We start from the raw sequence: 21,842 nt of genomic DNA on the forward strand, positions 1-21,842 counted from the left end.
TCTTAGAGTCATGGAAGTAAAAGTTCATGATGAGGAAAAAAAATGTAATTTTATCTTATACCTGTTCCATAAAAAAAAAGGTTAATTTTTATAAAACGCAGGAGGTAGGAAGAGGGTGGGGGCATTGGTTGGTAAGTCTGTTCCCAATCTCCCAAGCTACCTTTGGAGTGAAGTAATGAGGTAGAAGGGTTCTACTAACTTTTTGATAGGTAGACAATGGGCGGAAAAAAATCCAGTGCCTCTTCTCCAGATCTATATGGCGTTGATTTGCAGTATACAATTTGATGTATAAAAATACTTTTCTTCAGAAAACTCATAGCATTTTACAGATAAAATATAAGCATGCTAAATGTACTTATCTGCTGCATACAAAATACCATTTCAGGTGCTAGCAAGAAAACAAAGTTAAAGATTTGGTTGTTCAAGGAGCTTCAGGCATTCACCTGCCTAATTTGGCCCCAGGATTTTTCAGGTGTGGACGAATTTGTAGGGCTGCATGGAGGAGACTGGTCATTGAGCCCTCCCTGCTGTACAAAGAATCCTCAAAAACCATGCAAATTCTTCCTTAAGTTCTTTATTTTCCACAGGTCACCTCTCTAAAGGCTTTTCTGGACCCATGATATCCCTGGACCCTGACAATTCCACTCTAAAAGGACCTTATGTCAGTAAGGAAATGCACCCTAGGAGGCAGCTGGCTCCCAAGGGAGCTCATCAAATGAGGGCAAATATCATAAGTCTCTAGCATGGTAGAACTATACTCTCAAAAATAGTACTAAGCTTGCAGGTATCTAAATAAATGGAGAATAACATTTTTTTTCAACTACTATTTTATTTCTCTATTGCCCTAACACCTAAAGGGTTTAGTGGGGTTGCTGCCCAAAGATAACATCATAATTCAGAAGGTAACCATCATTATAGACATAAAGTTTCTGGTCAAAAGGGTGATAATTAACGCTCTGCAGTTTTTCCTGCATCTTATGCATTACAATGTTTAGTCTGCCCTCTTTCCCTGTGTTTGTGTCATAGTAGTAGAAAATCTCTTCTGTTCTGGTGTTCAGAGTACGGGTGGCGTACAGAACCCCACACACCATGAAGGCGTTAGAAACAGATGGTTTATACTGCTTGGTGTGCCAAGTGTTTAGCACCACAAGTGTGGTGTCATTGAGTTTACTAATCACTATGTTACCAGTGCTGGCCTCAGTGGAATAAATCACCCACAATCCATTCTCATCTACAGCCAAGTCAATATCTTGCCAACCAACACCAGCATAGGAAAAGCGGTTATTGTAGGCAGCATCAGGGAGAATCTGAGTCACAGCAACCTTGTTGGTAGTCAGGTTGACTTTGGCAATGCTGTGGGTGTTATGCCAGTTGACATACATGTTCTTATTGTAAACGGCTATACCACTGCCTTGGCCATAGGTGATCTGGTTCTCTCGGGCATTTACATACAATAGCAGGTCATCCATTGTGTTATAGAGTCTGTAATATTGCAAGTATCTTCCATCTGTATTTAAAGGCGCCACCCAGTACAGCTCGTTGTCTGGATTCTGGGGAGAATAATCCCGGCCCCAGGCACCGTACTTGTAGGCGAACCCTCTCCAGTTGAGCTGAACTATAGTGGGTTTGCTGACGTTCACCACACCACCGTGAGCACAGGTCCCTGTACAAACACGAAAACGAAAGGGCATTCTTAGAAAAAATGAATGATGAGATACAAACAGTGTAAGAGCCTAAGAACTACAGAAGGCACAGCATCCCATGACACCCGTGGTCCCAGTGGAGAAGAGCCAAGCCTTCTCTCGGTTTCAGTCTCAGTACAAACTGTTGTCAGCTCTAGTGAGAACTACCTTTGATTTCCACGATTGGCTCTCGAGCAGGAAAATGGGGATAATGAAACTGCCAACGTTAGAGCGATGGCCCAAAGACAGAAAGGGGGGATTTGGTGAATTTAATAGATTTTCTTCTACCAGGAAGAATTTTGCAAATAGTATTTTATTTCATTTTTATTATAGAGAAATCAAGAAAGCAGGATCGTCCCAGAATCTTAGCTTGTTTCCATAAAGCCCAAAGGTGACCCTCACGAGGGTCAGGGAGGATTGTGATGAAGGAGAAGATTGTCCTGGGCAAGTCTTCTTCCCTTCGCCTCTCTGCCCCTCCCTGAGATCCCAAGTGCAATGCTGCAGCGGGTCCCAAAGCTGCCCCAAGCTAATCTGAATAGAGGAAGTTTTCAATATTGTATTTTGAAGGTACAGAATAGGGGTTCTATCATGGGGGGATTTCAGCCTTGAGGAGCTGTGGGAGTTATTTTAGGGCAATGTTGCCTGCTCCATGCCCTATAACAGCCCGCCACATGGAGCACTTGGTGACAACCTTGCTGCAGAGCTGTGAGGAGAGTCTCGCTGTTTACCACTTGTATTCTACTGCACCACTGAATGACAGGCAAGTGCCTCCTCATCCCATTCTGACTTCATCACAGTGTATACAGTCAAGTGGGACCAGACTCACTGGTCCACTGAATCCACATCCCCTGTAACACGTGGTGACTGACGCAGGCTGGGTAATTGGCCCTTCACATTGCATTTCCTCTAAAATGCCTATGCTCTCAAACCGTTTATGAGCTATAAAAAATAAAATAAAATTCCTCCATATTTTTATAATAACTATTCAAAGAGTTGAACACATGTTCCCTGGGATCTTAATAAATACCCTTAACAATGGATGAGATAGCCCTGGCTGGTTTGGCTCAGCGGCTGGAGCATAGGCCCGCGTACCAATGAGTCTCAGGTTCGATTCCAGTTGAAGACACGTACCTCGGTTTCATTAGTCCCCGGCCCTGGCGGGGGTCATGTGGGAGGCAACCAGTGGATGTGTCTCTCTCCCTCTCTCCCATTTTATCTGAAGATAGATGGAAAAATGTGAGATTTAAATAAAAAATGGGTGAGATGGTTCATTGGATAACAACAACAAAAATATAAATTCAATACATTTGAGGTGATTTCCTTCATCCTGCTGCCTGGGGCAGAGCAGGTGAGGGAAGAGGGAACAGAACCTGGATTGCTGGCTCTGGCTTTACATGCTTGGAAGGGAATCGGGGAGCTGAAGAGCCTATGAGGTGAGCTGGAGCCAAAAGCAAAGCTCTAAAGAATTGCCGGAGATTAGCATGGCAGGGGGCAACGGGATACAAGACCTTTGCCTCCAAGTCTGTGCTCCTGACCTATTCTCTTCCTTGCTAAATGCCTCCCTCTCCCCACCTCACTCAAGGGCTGGGGTGGAACCATTGCTAGAAAGCCTGCTTTTATTTTTCCAATCTGCTGGTGCTTTTTGGTCCCAGAATTAAATACATGCTCCTTAAATGCTCTCATAAATCTGCACTTGGTGGGAGAGCCAGCCAACCATACAACAGGTAGAGAAATGAAACCACTCTGTACCCAACCTCAAATAATTTTGCATATCATTAAGCAGAACACAGTCGTGGGTTTATTTTAATAATGCATGCGCCATTTCATAAATAAAAAAGCAACATGTGTTCAGCCAAGAGACTGCTCTCACTAAAGAAATAATAAATAAAATTATAAATTATTATTTCTTCTCCTAAAAGGGATCTCTCAGATGAATGCTTGTTTGCTTTTGTTTATGAAACAATGCATGAATTATTAAAATAAAGTTAGCGGTGTGTTCAGTTTAATGATAACAAAAACTATTTGAGTTTCCATATGCTACAAACTGGATTTTCTAGTTAAAATATCTTTCCAAGAACTTATTTATTCAACTATATTTCACTCTGAGGAAATAAAAAAAGTCTCTATTTTCTTGCAGGTTAGAAGACTTAGAAATTGTTTGCTTCATTGAATCTTGCCTTTCTGAAAAGGAAATATCCCAAGCCAATAGCCACAAAATATTTAAAGAAAACGTATGATGCATGTAACTAGTTCAGTCATTATCATGGGGTTAAAGATGATAAACTACTCCATCCTAGATGTGGAAATCCTTATATATAGAGGAATCAAAATAATCTCTTTCTTTTAATCAGTATGACTCTTACCAGCACTAATAATAGTTATGGCTCATCATTTCGCATGTTGACCGGGAAATTAAAATGATACCTGGTATAAATATTAAAACTGTATGAACTTAGCCCAGCCAGTGTGGCTCAGGGGTTGAGCATGGACCTATGTACAGGAGATCCCCAGTTCAATTCCCAGCCAGGGCACATGCCCAGGTTACAGGCTCGATCCCCAGTAGGGGGCGTGCAGGAGGCAGGCAATTCATGCTTCCCTCATCATTGATGTTTCTCCCTTCCTCTCTCTCTGAAATCAATAAAAACATGTATTTTTTAAAAAACTGTATGAACTTAAATCCCTTTTCCTCACCTCCCAACCATTCCTAAATACTCTCCTGCTTGTTTTTGTGTTTTATGTTATGGTTGTTTGTTTTGTTTGTTATCTTTACTTGATCCTCTGTCTCCTTTGGGCCCTTTTTAGGGCTGTGGTGAAAGGAAGTGGATACAGGGAGGAAAACGACGCATTGTTGCCAGTACCACAGATGTGGCTACAGCAGTGGAAAGCTATGGCAGACGTCCCTGTTTCCTGGCAGCAAATAGTCTTGGAAACAATGCAAAACTGACAGCCGGTGACAGCCAGTGCCCACTACTCATGTAGCCCCTCCAGACGCCCCACCCCCACCCCACATCCCCATCCAGCCTAAGCTTCTTCCCACCCTCCCTTACCTCACACCCCTTCCCAGTCCCTTCCTTCTTTCAAAGAGTATGTTAAAGACACTCCATGCCTTTCTTCACCATCCCATCCCAAGTTTATCCTGCCCCTGGCAAAACAACCCATTGCTCAGCCATGACCCAAGAATTGGGTAAAACCAATGAATCATTTTACATTTTCTGGTGGGAAAGAACACAGCATAGAACTGTGAGCAAAAGTGCCCCATTAGCTCCTCCACAAACAAGGGGGAAAAAAATAACTGGGTATCAATCTTGTTGGTGGGTTGTTAGAACTTTTTTGTCACTCTAGGTGTACCTCTCTCTATTAGAGCATCTCTGGGAGGCAGCCTGGTACAACGAAAATATTACCAGACAGATTCCAAGTTAGTCCTGACTCCAATACTTACTAGCCGTGTATCCTTGAACAAGTTACTTAACCTCTAAGCCTCAGCTTCTTCATATTAAGAGACAAATAATAGTACTACTCTGAGGACTGTTAGGAGAAACGGAGAGAAGGTAGGTACATGTAACTAATCAATAAACGGTAACTATCAGCAGCGCGCCCACATCATGTTACCACTGAAGGTTCGCCTGACTATCTCCCTTCCTGAATAGTGCTTTTGTACCCGCCCCGGTAACTCCAGTACTCAAAACAGAGCCAGCCATACGGTGTTTGTGGAATAAAGGAATAAGGCCTAATCAAATCTCTCAAACCCAGCATACCTATCCTTATTTATAAAACACCAGCTCTCTACCCTGCTATATATCTGAATTTTTAGAAGACCCTGGTGTTCACGTCACAGAACGTAATACAAGGAACCTCTACACAGTCTTCACCATGTAATTTGTTAGATACTGCCATGGTATTCTGAAAATATCCTGGGAAGCCACATGATGAAACTAAAATACTGTAACTGGGCTTTTTTAAAGTATCATGGTCAGCATTTTCCTTTAAAGCCAAAGATTATATGCCTGCAGAGGAAAGTTAATCTTAGATCTATCAATATGCTCTCTCACCTGGGCAAGTGAACTTTGAGCCAAGAGGAGAATACAATTGACTCGTGAGAATCAGGCAATTAAAATGGTAATAATCAAGAAATAACTAAGACTAAATTAACTCTGAATTATTGGATATATGCTACCCAACACCCTGCTCTTTCCTAGGCTTGGGATTTTGGCAGGTCACCCCAAATCTTTCAGACCCTAGTCAAGCACCAACCATTTACTGAGTATATATTTTTTTTATTTTTTTTCCTTTATTGATTTTAGAGAGGGGGGGAGAGGGAGAGAGAGATAGAAACATGGATGAAAAAGAACATCAATTGGCTGCCTCTTGCATGCCCCCCACTGGGGATTGGGCCCACAACCTGGGCATGTGCCCTGACCAAGAATCGAACTGGCGACTTCTTGGTACATGGGTCAATACTCAACCACTGAGCCACACCAGTCTGGCTTACTGAGTGTCTTTTCAAGTGTCAGCACAGAGCCCGGCATTTCCGAGCACCATGGTGAACAACCCCTGAAATTTCCATCACATTTTGCCTATGCAGTCATTTAGATTCAGGGGAAAAACAGAGAGAGACAGAGTCAGTTGTTTTCAGAGAGAAAAAAAGTTAATGAGCAGAAGGCCAATTATTTTAGATTAGGAAGTTCTATGAAATGAAGCAGAAAAAGATGCCATTTGCAGCATAAAGCAAATGTAAAGTGCACTTTATTGAACCCTGACTACATGTCCTGGTTCTAAGATCAAGCTGACCACAGGGAGAGCAAACCACAGCGGCACGGGAGGGGCCGAGAAGACACAGAATTACTGAGACTTGCATGCAGTCTTTTTTGTTCTGTGCAACTCTGCAGTCCAAAGAGCACAGAGGCCAGATTTTAAAGTCCCAGAATAGTGAGGAACTTTAATTAAAGTCTCCACAGGCTCACGACTTGGTGGTGCCTGGGGATTTTTCAATTCTGCATCATCAACCAATCCAAACAGAAAGAGCAAGTGAAAGAAATTGATTTAAAAACATGACAAAAAGTCCGTTTAATATAAACATCATAAATATAATATGAACAGAGCTGGAGAAGGGCCAAGTGACTTGGCTGGGATCCAGGTACAGCCAAGGTTGCAGGAAAGAGAGAGGAAATCTGGGTCCAATTTGCTTGAACAACACAGCTGGGCAGGGACGGCTCACAAAAGTCTTGAGTGTGGGGCCCTAGGGCAAAGTTCTGGGGAAACGCTGTTCTAACAAAAACAATCCAGCAGACGCCTTGTTTTCCTCCTTAGACACTCAGTAGTGCACTTTCTCCCCCACCACTGCCCTTGACTTCCTGACGCCTGAGCTCCAGGTCCTGGGATGACCAGGAAGGGCGGGGCCCTGCATTTCAGCCTCAGCTCTGTGACCACCTATGTGGCCTCCTGAAATGCCGCCTCCTCGCCATCGAAGGCCCGTCCTCGGAGAAATGATGTCCTTGAATGTGCATTTCTGCTCCAAACTGTCCTCATTGTGAGGGAGGCAAAAAATAAATAAATAAGTGCCCGAAAAATCTATTCCGAGAGGAAGAATTGCTGAGGTTGAACAAAAAGAACGAAAGAGAGGAAAAAGGAAAAAGAAAGTCTTGCTCAGGTTTTCTCAGAGGGTGTCATTGCTTTGACTCCTGCCCTCGAGGAGCCCTTGGTGGCCCAGCACAGCGACCTCTTGTTCCCAACCTATTTGACGCCACCGGTCCCAGACCCAATGTAGCCTGACTTTGTTTCAGAGGACAGAACATGGCCTGTGTCCTCAACTCCTCTGCATGTCATACGATGACAGATTCCCAACTGTGGAAGGAAGGAGAGTCCCCTGAACAGACCAACATGCTTATAATAACAGTATCCAATTAAAGCCTTAAAGAAGCCCGCTACACTGACACGGATCCAGAAACGCAAGCCCTGAAGGGAAGCAGGTTGTGATGATAGGCATTAATGAAAATAACAAGAGCTGACCGTTTGATGAAAAGATGCAGTCCTCATTCAGGCTGCGATGCTCACGGCCTGTAGCAAGTGCTTCCCCGTGACAAGGTGTCTAAAGGACAGGGCTGAATGCTGCCGGGAAAGGCCGGCTCCTGGTCACCGGGAGGGGTGTGCTGCCTTTGTTCGCAGCAAGGTTTCACTTCAATTACGCTCCTTAGTAATAATAACCACTGCCAGTGTGTAAGTGCCCATCACAGAGCTCTGAGCTCCCAAGCGTTGTTTCATTAACCCTCACCGCAACCCTGCAAGGCAAGCACTATTATTCTCCCATCTTATAAGTGAAGGGACTAAAGATCTTTTCACTGTGGCCACCTAGCTGGGAAACTCGGGTTTGGGGGGACCCAAAGCCATGCTCTCGATCCCTGCACTCCACTGCCTCCATTTACATTCTTGGGGTACTTACTGAGCACCCACTTCTATGCTATACTTGATCCCAAGAGTGATTCATTAGCAGGTGAGATGCCATCCCTGCCCCCCAGGAACTCAGTCCAGGGGACACCCACAAGTACAGGACATGTGAAGCCATCTGTAAATCTTCTCTGAGTCCCAGGACACACTACACAGCAGGTGCTCCACATGCATTTAAGAAGAGGCCAGAGGGCCCTGGCCAAAGGGGCTCAGCGGGCTGGAGTGCTGTCCCATACGCCGAAAGGTCAGGAGTACGTGAGGGAGGCAACCAGTGGGTATTTCACTTTCACATCGATGTTTTTCTCTCTCCCTCTCCCTGCCTCTGGCTCTGGAGTCAAGTCATAACCCGAGCTCATCAGACAAAGGAGCCAGTCAGCCCTTACAACCCAGACACTGTGGAGGCCACACAGGTTCCAGAGGCCTGCACCAGGCCCCCCGCCCGCGGCTTTCTCACCGAAGGGATATTTGTTCTGTTAGTCGATTCAGAGGAGACATGTGTAACATGTGGACTTTGTCTTAAATCAACTCATTGTTCATGCTTTTCCTCTGTGAGCTCCAGAATGTGATCGTTTGTAAAGCTACAAAGAAAGGAGATCTAAGAGATGGTAAAGTCAGAACTGCAAAAAGTCCATCCTTGCCTCAAGGTTACAATCCTGGGTCCCTTCCCCACCCCACTCTAGGCTCTGGGGCCTGGCTCGAATGGCAGAGATATGGCGTCTTACCTGGCGCAGGAGGAGGCGGGGTGGCAGGGACATCTTCACCTTTGGCAGCTTCACATTCCTTTAGCCTGTTCTTCAGAATCGCGATTTCTCGGCGAATGGTAAGGACATTGTTTTTGTCTAGTGTCTCGAGGTTCTCTAACAGGAGAGTCATATTCCTTATCTAAGGAAATAAAAATTCAGAGTGACTTTCTGTTATTGTGCAATTTCTTCCATAAACATTCCAGGGCTGAATTTGTCACTTAGTGAAACATCGCTAGAGAATACACCCGAGACTCTTCTGAATGGTTTCATTTGGAAGAATACATTTCATGGTTTAGCGTGAATGCCTGTCAGATCTCAGGCAGATGTGTGTGATGAGAAGAAAATAGCAAAGATTTGAACAGCTTTAATAATAGAGCATAGCTCGGTCTAAGCATCCACAAATGTCCATTAATGTTCATTTCTAATACTCTTCTCCTATAAAGTCGTGTTTACTCCTGTTGTATCACAATTAAGTTTCTAATAGAGGTGAGGGCTGGCGAAAACTTAAATTTTAAAATTTGTAACTAGAATTCTCAATTATAGCCCATGTCAAGACTGTGCTAGTAAATTCTCATTGATATAAATTACCCTACCAGGTCTTTATCCCCAGCATTTAAAAGGTTTCACTAAAACATATTCAGAAGAAACCCCTTTAAAAAGGGTCGCCTGTATGTCAAAAGAAGTTCCAAGAGGATCAAGGATTCCATGATCATTCAAAATGAGAAACAGACCTAGTGGGTCCAAAATGAGGTGAACTGTGGCTTTTAGTTCCATGAGGATAAATCCAGAACAGAGAAGACACTTGATCTACCTTGGTCATGGAGTTGTCCATATCATCTCCTTTCTAGAGACTTTAAAAGAACATTTGGTTCTGGGGCAAGACCCTGATCATTACTTGGCACCTGCTCCTCAGGCAATATGTTCTTGTTGCGCTTAACTTACCATTCAAAGGCAGGTGTCCATCTGCAGCAGAACACCGGGATATGTCACGTGGTTGTGAGAGAGTACCACATTAGGAGTGAGAAGAAAGAGATCTGTATATCCTCATCCTACCACTGATAACAGAAGGCATTTGTTATGAATACACTGAGAAATGAGTTCACCCCTTACCTCTACCTCCAGTTGATCAACAATTTCTGAGCTTCCAACAAAACTGCTCTTCAGCCGGATGATCAGCTTCTCCATCTCCCTCACTTCTATCTTGATCAGCTCAAAGTCCAATTCAGTGTAAGAAATGGTGTCTTTTTCCATGACCTCTACTCGGACAGTTAGGTTTGAGAGTCTCTTTTCATAGATACTGATTAGGTGTACATACTCCTTCACCTGAAGGGAATCAAAAAGCTCAAGTAAGTTCTCAAAGTAGCATCATACAGTCTTCCTCCACGGCCACAACCTTGGGGGCAATTTAAGTGCTGTCAATCATTAAAGATATAGATCAAAAATATATTTTATGATATATATATTTAATCTAGCCAAATGCAAATTTTTAAAAACTTATTACTATAATTGGGGGTATGTATTTTGCACTTAGATAGACTAAAGATAATTTTGCTTGAGAATCATCATTTGCAAGTACATTTTTATCTCTAATTTAATACTTGAAGATATTAGCTCTCCAAACTAAGCTGTTTGAATGAGAGTCTCTCGCTTTCCCCTCTCCCTTCAGAGCACATGCTCCAAATCAGGGTTCCCAACCTCAGCACTATTGACATCTGGGGCTAGATCATTCTTACTTGGGAGGGGCTTTCTTATCTACTGTAGGATGTTTAGCAGCATCCCTGGCCTCTAGATGCCAAAGGCACCCACCCATCCCCCAGATGGACAACCAAAAATGTCTCAGAGATTGCTAAGTGATCCCTGGAGGCAAAACCACCACCACCACCACCCTCTCTGCATCTGGAAACACTGATCTACGTTTGTTCCAGAAGAAGGAGAAATAAACTAAGTAGAATTCTTTCCTTGATCACCATACGCAATGAACTTTGAGCCCCTCTGCCTTTTACAAAACATCATAAAGACCCAACTTCCCACATAATATGTGAGTGTATATGTAACTGTAAAGTGCTCATTTCTTTAAGTGCACCCACGTTTATTCCAAGAACTGATTATTGCAATCAGACCTTTAAATTACACGTGTGTTGCATATATTTAAATGTCTGATCATTAAGTTGAAATACTTCCAAAAATCCCCTTAGTGTTTTAATGTATAATTGGAATCTCCAAATGGATATTTCAATAAACACAATTGGTGGTTCCTTTCTCTAAAAGAAATGCCATGACTTTTTTTTTTAAGAATCTGTTCATTAAAAGTTGTTGGTTTTACATTCTTTTTAAAATTTTGACCATAAGTGATACTTTTCCCAAACTATGCTAATGTCAAGAAGCTGATCCACAGTGCCTGGATAAATTCTGGGCCAGATGGTGGCCTCTAATCCTTCTAATACTGAAGGCAGCCCTAACTTCTGTCATTTTAGCCCTTGCACTTAACCCCACTGTGCAAATTAGTATAGACTCATAGGCTGCAGACCTAAAGAGCTAGGGCTTCAGGCGAAGAGGATTTTAATGAAAGTTGAAAATGCAGCCCTTGGCACTGCTTGTGTATCTCCTCGGGCAACTGATGCTCACTGTCATCAGATGTACCATCACTCAGAGGATGGTAAGGCTGGTGATATTTTTGGCAGATAAGGAGGTTAAATATATACACACACACACACACACACACACACACACACACACATACCCTGGCCAATGTGGCTCAGTGGTTGAGCACTGACCCACGCACCAAGAGGTTGCTGGTTTGATTCCCAGTCAGATTACATGCCCAGGTTGTGGACCTGGTCTCCAGTGGGGGACATGCAGGAGGCGGCCAATCAGTGTTCTCTCTCATCAATGTTTCTATCTCTCTCTCTCTCTCCCCTTTCCTCTCTCTCTAAAATCAAGAAAGAAAAAAATATTTTTAAAAAATATATATAATATATACATTATATATATGAAACCTAACAAGCACCCCTCCAAAGTACAAACACAGATATAAGGTAACCAGTTTTCAATTTCTAAAATAAAATATATATATATCACTCATGAAAATTTGCCTATAATAATAATAATAAAGTGCCAATCCACTGCAGAAATGAAAGTTTGTGGGATGAATATTCTTGTTGGCATTTAGCCTTGCCAGCTCTTGGATCAAAATGAAACACCCTCCGCTTTCCTGGAACATTTTGGTGGCACATCGCAGCTGTTGTCCTACAAAAATGAGTGATTCAACTGTCATCTGTGCTAAATAAAGTGTGGCTCTCACTGAACACCGAGGCCTGACTTGGAGCTTTTCCCCCGAGATGTGTGGTGTGCCTGCACTAGTTCGGCCGTGAAATGGAAGGTCTCTGAAGATCTGTTTGGGGAAGAGCTTAGGGTCTTTCAGCCGATGCGGAAAGGCAAGCTCAGTGACGTTCGAGAAAACTCGCATCATCCATGGAGTTCTGGAAGGCAGGGGAGAATTCGAGGATGAGCCAGAAAACCTTCACCGTGTGAACTTGATTAATCTAGGTGGATTGTTGGTATAAACCTTTCACATGTACAAATCGCTAATGCCGAGGATGGTGTGGAAAATCCTGAGACCATCCCAGCTCTCCCTCTCCGGAAGCTGCAGTCTTAGCAGAGACAGCCCCACTTGGCAGAGGACGTGTAGCAAGAAAACGAATCTAGCCCTAAGGAGACACATCCCTGTGTCAATTCTCTCCCCAAAGCTCCTCATCACCACAACTTGGAGCTTCAGAAGATCATCCACCCTTGCCTCCCACCCCCAGCCGAATGTTCGGAGCTTCCGTGCTCACACTCGTCGTGCACACATTCTGTCATCCATGGGTTCTAAGAATCAAAGTGTGTTTGGGGGTTTGTTCTGGAATGTGTGTTCTTGTTCTGTACAATAAATGTGGTCCTGCAATAAATAAGGATGCAATACAGAAGGCTATTAAGCTAAAGAATTAGTCTGGCTTATGTTTTTTTTCTTTTTTTTTTTTAATATATTTCTAATGATTTTTTTTTTTTTTTAGAGAGAGAGAGGAACGGAGAGAGAGAGATAGAAACATGGATGTGAAAGTAAAACATTAATCAGCTGCCTCCTGCACGCCCCCTACTGGGGATTAAGCCCAAAACCTGGGCATGTGCCCTGACTGGGATTTGAACCAGAACCTCTTAGTCTGTGGGAAGACCCTCCGTCCAGTGAGCCACACTGGCCAGGCAGTCTGGCTTGTGTTTCTACCAGCTTCCCAAAATCTGTGATCATAACTATGGCCAGGTTATTTGAAATAAGTAAATAACTTTGCAGCATAGTCTTATTTTAATACATCTTTAAAAATAAAGGCATTCAGACTAAATGAACTTGACTTGACCATCAGGACATATGAAGCACTTCAGAGCCATACCCACCTAAACTCTAATCTGACCAGTACTTAGTGGGCAAATCACAATTTCTCTAAGCTTTAGTTTCCTTCTATAAATTGGGGGTAATGTTATCAAGCTTACATGAAGACTGGAGATAATATATATTAAGTGCCTAGCATAAAGGATACCCTATAAATTACAGCAATTATTAGAGAAACAGTGATTTGGGTTTTTTTTCCATCTGACCTTTTAATTTATTATATTTCACTGCACAAAACATTGCTCAATCAATGTTGCTTGTTTATGGGTTACTTAAATGTCTCATAGGCTGCCTCAGCCTTCTCATGCATGAGGATCTACTAGCAAATGCTTGATATTAAATAACTTTCCCCAAAGACCATAACCTTCCAGAGAAATAAAATCCTGAGCTGCCTTTTGTAATCGTCCCCTCCCTAAGTACAGTCGCAAGAGGACATATCATAAGCAGAAACGTATAAAATGCTTTCAGCATCTTAGACAGAGATGTAAGTCTTCTCTGTGTACTGGCAGATAATGAATCAATGGAACGCAATCAAAACCCTTTTCTACCGGCCTGCCCAAATGGGCATTTCCCCAGGCCTCTAGATAAACTGTGATTTCCAAGGCAACCTAGGGACAGCTATAATAATTCACCTGGAAATTCAAAAGCCCTCAGCTAAAGAAATAACTTTGGATTTGAAGGCATTAGTGACCTCTAAGGCCAGAGAGACTGCCTCTCTTCTTGGGTCTGCACTGGAGGATGGTATCAGCATGGCTGAGAAAGAAAAGAACTGGGATTAATTCGGAAGACTCAAACTCCACGTTGCTGTGATCGTTCTGATCACCTGCCACGCCTATCTAACGGCAAATCTCAACAGGCAGGGCTATTCCTTTCCTAGGCCTCAACCACAAACTTTTTGAGGACCAGCTACTGACATTTTCAGAACTAAAGGTTTTCCCACCTACTCTGCATTTCCTCCCTGCCAATTACTAGCAAGGCAGATGCCACCTGCCCCCCTCACAGAACTGGAATTAAATGTCCCACATTCACAAACCTGGCAAGCTACCTGCTCTCGCAGAGCAGCATGGGGCTCCACACTGCCCTTCACACGCCTGCCAGTGGAGAAGACATGCAAATCAGGAGCTCGCACGATTTCAAAGCAAATGACTCTAACTGAGAAGATCTTTACCTAGGATTTTCCTCCACTTGTTATGTTTTTATGCATAACTTCTTATCTGTACTTGATTATGCTGGAATGGGGCTATGAATATTAATGGCTGGAATTTAATTTAGTGCTATGCCTTTTCTGCTGATTAATTCAAGGACATTTTCTTTCTTAAAAAGCTGGGTTCCTGGAGTAGTCAAACACATTTTCCTGGACACCCATTTAAATTAAGAGTATTTATCTACCAATTCAGGTTGAAAGCAGGGTGTCAGCCTTACCATCATTTTTGTCTCAAAGGATAACGATGCTGGATGTTTTGGTAGCTAAATTTAAATGTCTCGGGAAAACTTATTTTGAATCTTGCAGGCAGGCCAGAGCTCCTTGTAAATTAATGGAGTGGTAATTAATAATGTATAATGTGATTATAGCTGAGCGTGAACTTCACCTGTGCAGAAAATGGGAGCCTTTATAACTGATTTTTAACGTGGCTAAAAAGGTAGAAAGGGTCACAACGGGATGCCAAGGCCCTTTGCTCAGCCAGTGCAGAGACAGGGGAGCCCCGAGCCACGACTTCCTCCACTGGAGGAGCACGCTCACCTCACCGGGGGGTGGAGTCAAGGCCTCTCCCAAGGTGAGTGACCTATTTGTCTTGATTCAAATCCTGAAGAAGCCTTCAGTTTTGGTCTAATGCTGTATACAGCGGATGCAATGTTCCCACTGTGACAATAGACGATAACCACCAAAAAAAGAGAGTGAAGGGGAGAGGGAAAAAGAAAGTAAATTGGAACAAGGACATAGGAGGAGAGAGAAAGAGGAAGAAAGGAAGGGGGATTAGAGGTGGGAGATTCGGGGGAGTGGAGGAGGGGAAGGAAGGGGAAGAGAAGGGGCCTCCCCAAAGTAAGAGAAAACCAAAGAGTTTTAAGAAACTGAGAAGGAAAGGGAAAGGAAGATCAGGGTGGTGGATGAGGGAAAGGACTGAGGCAAGGGGAGAAATAAAGAAAGACAGGGAAGGAGCAAAGGAATAGGAATAAGAAGAAAAACGTGAAAGAGAAGGCAGATAAAATAGAATACAAAGAGGGTAGAGAAGAGGAAAGAAAAGAAAACAAAGCTGCCCTGGCCAGTTTCGCTCAGCAGTTAGAGCATCGGCCTGCGGTCCGGAGAGACCCGGGTTTGGTTCCTGCTAAGGGCACGTACTTCGGTTGCAGTTTGTCCCCGGTCCTGGTTGGTCGTGCGGGTGGCAACCACTCGATGTGTCCCTTTCACATCGATGTTTCTCTCTCTCTCTGTTCCTCTCTCTCCCTCCCACTCTACCTGAACAAAAAATGAAAAAATGTCCTCGGGTGAGGATGATTAAAAAAAAAGAAAACAAAGCTGAAGAGAAGACCAAGAAGAAAACCAAAGGAAATTGAAAACAAAACAGAAACAACTGTGGAGCTGGGGTTTGCAGGGAGCGCTCCAGCCTCTGTCCCCTGCATGGGCACCTCCAACGGGAGCGGCTTCATCCGTGGCATGAAGTCTCCATCCCACGTTCTCCCATGCCCTCAGTTCTCCTCCTACAAGGAATTCCACAGGTGTACCATAAATGAATGCTAAAGCCTCCAGAGAATGCAAACATGCTGTCTTTGATACAGTAAGAACAGCTGCTTAGAAAGTCCAGAATAAAAAGGATCTTGTGAACAAAACAAACATAGAGATACAGACAAGAGATTGGTGGTTCCAGGGGAAGAAGGGGGTTGGGGGAGGGTACAAGGGGGTCAAATGTACGGTAACAGAAGGACACTGGACTTCGGGTAGTGAGCACACAATAGAGTACACAGATGTTGAATTATAATGTACACCTGAAAATTATATAATGTTATTAACAGTTGTTATCCCAATAAATTAAATTTTTAAAGTGTTTTGTTTTGTTTGTTCTTATTAAGATATGGTCGGAGCCCTGGCTGGTCTGGCTCAGTGGTTAGAGCATCAGCCCATGGACCAATGAGTCGCGGGTTTGATTCCGGTCAAGGGCACGTCCCTCGGTTGCGGTTTGTCCTCTGCCTGGTCAGGTGGTGCGGGAGGCAACCAGCTGATGTGGCTCTATCAGGTCAATGTTTCTCTCTGTCTCTCTCTCTCCCTCCCCCCCACTCTATCTGATAATAAGTAGAAAAATATCCTCGGGTGAGGAATTAAAAAAATAGATTGTTGGAAAGGAAAAATAGGCTTACTTTAGAAAGCTCTGTCTTGATGTTCTCGGAGAGGATGTGAGCTGTGGTTTCCAGCCTTTCCACTCTCTCCACCGGGAAGGTGGTGTCGGGCAGGGCGACGGAGCACACGCAGGTCCCGCGGTCATCCTTGGAGCCGGTGAAATTGGAAAACTGTAAATAAAAATAAGTTCGACGTCAGTAATGAAGTGAGAAATGAGCTTTTTGGCAACTAGGGTGTCAGAAATTGGCTCGTTGAAAGCGTGCTTTGAGGCCAGCAAGTAGAGTCCAATACATACATGAATAGAATCACAGGAACAAGCTAAAACTGCATGTTTCACCTGCAGTAACTGCTCTTAGCATTTTAGCCACATTTTCACCCATGGGGCTAAACCACAATGTCAGCCACATTTATCTAATAGAAGTTTCTCGCCCAGCCAGTGTGGCTCAGTGGCTGAGCATCGACCCATGCACTGAGAGATTGCCAGTTCGATTCCTAGTCAGAGCACACGCCCAGGTTGTGGGCCTGATCCCCAGTGGGGGGCATGCAGGAGGCAGCCAATCGACGTTCTCTCCCTCAGTGTTTCTCTCTCTCTTTCCCTCTCCCTTCCTCTCTCTCTAAAATCAGTACAGAAAAAAAAAATGTTTTTGAAATAAAAGAAGATTCTCCTTTCTTGAGGAGGATCAAAGGAATTTATTACTGTCCCTATGTAAGGAAAGGGAAATGAAGAACAAATGAGAGTCCTAAGTTTACATTCTAATTTTACCACTTACCAGACAAGAGCCCTCTTTCAGTCTGTTTCCTGATCTGTCAAGTAGAGATAATCTACTTCCCAGGGTTGTCCTCCAGATTCACTGTGTGATGTAAATTAAACCAAGTTCCTGGCACATGGTGGGTGATCAGTAAAAGTTACTCTCCTTTTCCTTCTAATTACTCATTTTCTTTTCCTCACCTTAACCCAAACCCCAACCCAATTTCTCCCCTCAGAAATAGGATAACATCCAGGATACGGGTCACAGTGAAAATACAGAAGCAAATTCACATCCTCTCTTCAGTTGGGAAATGGTATAATTAACATCCTTCAAAACGGAAACAAACCAGCCATTTGTTAAAAACTGAACAATGTACGAGGTTGAAGGTTTTGTGCAAATTTTTAAAAAGTTTTCCAGCTTACCACTTTCAGGAAAGTCATTTTAAAATATTTGACATTTCTTTAAAATATTCAGGCTCACACTTCGGTGCCACTGCATATGTTAAAATGACAGGTTTGAAAGATCCTATGTGGGGTTTTTTTTGTCCCCTCTGAACTTCCTCAAGGAGATCCTGCCACAATTAACATTTTTTATTACTCCTATTGCTTTACTATTACTCTTGGCAGCTGCCTGGCTGTGCTTTTCAGTGATGTCATCTAAGGGCCCTCCCAAAGTTCACCTGTGGAATGTCAACCTGAAGTGTCTGTTTCTGAAACTATCATGAGGAGAGCAATGGTTTGCAGAGTTTGAAAGAAATCCAGGCTACACCTCTCAAAGTTTAGGAGGTCAGTTGGCTGCAGCTAAGGTTGTGTGTTCAGTGCATTTAATGTCCTCCACCGTCCATGATTCGCCAGCAAGCTGGACCTAGATCTAGATGCTTCTATAATCAAGATTTATTCCACCAGTGATCTCTGGCTTTTACAATTAAGTTGCTTGTAAATTTAACCTAATCTTCTTTAAAATGAGCACAAAGAATGGAAATGTGTGTGTGTGCGTGTAAAAATTTGTACTCCAAGCTATGTTAAGTAAATTCCTGATAATAGCCTCAATTTTTTTTTTTTTTGCCAATTACACCCACACCTGTAGAAACTGAGGAATAAAGAGGAGGGACAAGCAGGTTTATGCTGAACACCAGGGCTGGGAGGAGGGTAATTGAAGGGTTTTGCCAGAATGAATAAGGACCGGACAAGCCACTCTGGGAACCTGTCACAGAGGCCAGCTTCCCTTGGAACAGCTTTATCATTCCCTCTGAAGATAGAGACTCCAGCTCAAGCATGCCAAGGCTTTTACAGAAGGACCAATATATCATGGACTTTTGAAGAAATGGCTTATTAAAATAACCACCTGCCAAAAAAAACTCTTACATTTCGTTTGGACAAGGGAAGGTTAATTAGCTGCACAAGACAGCATTGGACCATTCTCCGAGTCCTGTGAAAAGCTCTGTCAACTCAGAAAACACTGCGGATCATCAGGCAGTCTCAGACTGGCAACTAGAAACCACTAGCTAACAACTTTTACTCCTGAAGTTCACCTGAAAGGCAGGCAAATAATTATGAGCCCTGCTGACAGTCATTCCACCTGCGTCTATTGAACATCTCTGTCCCAGTGCTGGGGAGTCCCCAGCTGCCGTCCTGCTTATCATCAGCCCAGCGTGCTTAGCTGACATCAAAATGGTCCATAAGTTTGATCAGTGTCTCCCATTAGAGATATTTCTGCTCCTCACATTCAAAGACAATGAAGCTAATGGTGATGGGTCTTTCTCTGTGGTGAATGCTTAAACTCTGTCTGTGTGTAATGGGAATGGAAGACAAAGGCAAGTGCTTGTCCCTTTGCTTATTGGAAGGGTATGTAACCCCCCTGGTGGAGGACAAATAGGACCCTGAGTGACTCACAAGACACCTTACACTGGCAGGTGCTCACTCAGCATGTGTTCAATTAACATTTACTGGCGTGGACCACGTGCCAGGCCCTGGTGGAGGGAGAGAGACAAGACCTGATTTCTGCCCAGGGATCAGGCCCATTTTCACGATAAAGGCCTTAGATGTCTATTTTTATTTAATTTTTTCTTCAACAAGCCCCTTAGCCTGCTGACAAAAGCACAGGACTCCTTCCGGTTCTGACTCTGCCAGTCAGTGTGGGGAGCGAAGCATGGAGCCTCCTCTCTCCGTGAACCGAGGACCCTGAGAGCGGCCCCTTCTGGGAGGCGCCGGGGGCTTAGAGCCCTACAGCAGAAGGTGTGACTCACATTTGTGATTTGAGGTTGCAAGTGGCTCTAATTAGCAGCCAGGTCTAAGTGCCTGTGAAGATTCAGGCATGAAATAATGGTGCTCAACATTTCAAAGTACAGAAAATGATACATTTGGAACTTGCTCAATGACAGTTATGAAGGGGTTTTTCACCACTTTCCAAAGAGCTCATCAAGCTGACAGCCAGCCCTAGAGAGCTGGGTTTACGGTGGAAGTGACACCTTGCAGTCCGCTGTAAAAAGAGGCTGGAGTTGTGATACTGACTCACCAGAGGAAGAGAAGCAAACCGGCAAAGAAATCAAAACCTCAAAGTACAGTTCAACTATCATTTCTTATCTGCTTTTAAATATTAATCTCCTTATTAGACAATAGCATTTTGTATGTCCCTGTTTCTTGACCTACATTTTATTTTCTAATATTTAACTGATCGTCTTATTCAAATGCTCATTTCTGATTGGTGGTGGTGAAGTTTCAAAATAAATTATTATTGTTAGCTCATTTAAAAAATGTTAATAAGTTCTGTTTTCGTCAAAATCATTTATTTAGAGGAAATAAAATGATGCATCTTGTTTCTGGCTACAAAGAATCTTTGTGCATATTCATGATTCCCAAGTATTCTCCTCTTAAAAATAAGCAGTTTTCATCTGTGTGCCTTGAAAATACAGAAAGCTGCATGGAGAGAGATGATGAAGAGCATGGGCAGACAGTTTGAGCCATAGCTCTTGCCACCTTAGTGACCTTAAGCCAATGGCTTCACCTCTCTAAGCCTCAGTTTTCACATCTCTACAATGGTATCATTAATCTTATATACCTTTTAGGAATAAATAAGATACTATATATTATGTTCTTAATGTATTCCTGGTATTTACTAGGTACCCAGTGAACAGCATTGCTGCCATCTCTTTCTGGGTCCTATCCAAACCATTTCCTAATCAACACATTTTTATTTCCTATATTAGCCCTACTGTTGAAAACAAAAACAACAAACAAAAGTATTTTCCTCCCCATTTTCTACTGGCCCTTCCATTCAGACACGATCATGTAAGAACTGACCTGACCATAGAAATGCAGGGGGGTGAGCTCCGGGGATTTAAGACCCCTGCACCCGAAGTCACACCTTAGCATGAACAGCCTAGGTCTTGCAGAGCAAAGCCCCTTCTGAAAGGCCCAGAGCTGATGTGGACACAGAAGTGAGGAATTGCTTCTCACCCCGAACTTCTCACCCTCCATGTCTCCTCCTGTTTCCTTAAAGGAGATCCCTAGGACTCATCCCCTGAGGAACTGGGCTCACTAGGAGTTCTAGTGATGCAGCCCGGCGGGATTAGTCTTTGTCTAGTGCATGGTTTGCTTTGTTGGTTTGGTTGTTGCTACTTCTTTGTTGTTTTGAGCTAGAAATGGCTCTAAAAATTCCTCCAGGGAAATGTCTGTGTGTAATAACACTTTCCTAGAGACCAATGTCTCCTCCCCCTACTTCTGTCACCACCTCCTTTACAAACCTCAGAGAAGCTGTGAGCACTGGGACTCTCTCCCTCCAGGGCTGTCCTGCACCATCCGCAGGGGCCCTGCTGGGAACTAAATGAATTGGACAAACTTTTCTGGACCTACGCCTGGCAGGGCCCCTTCCCCAACAGTTCTCACCCCGGACGGAACCTGGGCATCGCTACTTGGAGGCCGCCCCTCCCATGCCTTCTCCCATTCTGAAGTGCAGCCGGGTAGAGACCTCTTTTACGCCTAGATTCTTTCCTGAAAGTTGCTGGCCGGAGAACTGAGATGTCATCTCTCTTGCTAACAATTTAATTATTTCACCCAGGTTTTAATTCATTTCCATGGTGCCTAGAGTTAACAAAGGGAGTCGTAAATCTTTTAGAGTGCTCAGGTCTAGCCATCCATGAAATTATATCCAGGTCCCCAAAAAGAGGGAGGAAGGGAATGAAGGCAGCTCTCAGACCCTGGGGCCTGCTCACCTGGGACACGGAGCCAGAGCCAGAACTAAATCCGAAGCCGCTGCTGCTGCTACCCCTGGAGCTGGAGCTGGAGCCAGAGATGAAGCGGGGGCTGAACTCAGTGAGGGGTAAGGAGCCCCTGGGGCTGGGCTCAGGGCTCAGGGTAGTCACATCCCCTGCAGCTGGGCCCAGGAGGAACAGGAAGGCTTCTAGGAAGGGGAGGCTGGACCGCATCTTGTGCTGTTGTCTGGAGCAGGTAGCTTCTGCTCGGAGTCCAGGGCTTC

General features: G+C 43.9%; 1 protein-coding gene across 1 annotated transcript; it reads right to left on the reverse strand.

The window, feature by feature from the left end:
- Window positions 1-860: 860 nt before the first annotated feature.
- Window positions 861-21,792, reverse strand: OLFM4 (olfactomedin 4). Its single transcript, XM_036249803.1, has 5 exons — window positions 21,580-21,792; window positions 16,641-16,790; window positions 9,977-10,189; window positions 8,846-9,005; window positions 861-1,663 (listed from the first exon to the last, which is right to left on the reverse strand). The coding sequence occupies exons 1-5, from the start codon at window positions 21,790-21,792 to the stop codon at window positions 861-863; spliced, it is 1,539 nt and encodes a 512-aa protein (XP_036105696.1).
- Between the last annotated feature and the right edge of the window lie 50 nt (window positions 21,793-21,842).

The sequence above is a fragment of the Molossus molossus genome, unplaced genomic scaffold (assembly GCF_014108415.1).
Source record: "Molossus molossus isolate mMolMol1 unplaced genomic scaffold, mMolMol1.p scaffold_m16_p_9, whole genome shotgun sequence".
NCBI lineage: Eukaryota > Metazoa > Chordata > Mammalia > Chiroptera > Molossidae > Molossus > Molossus molossus.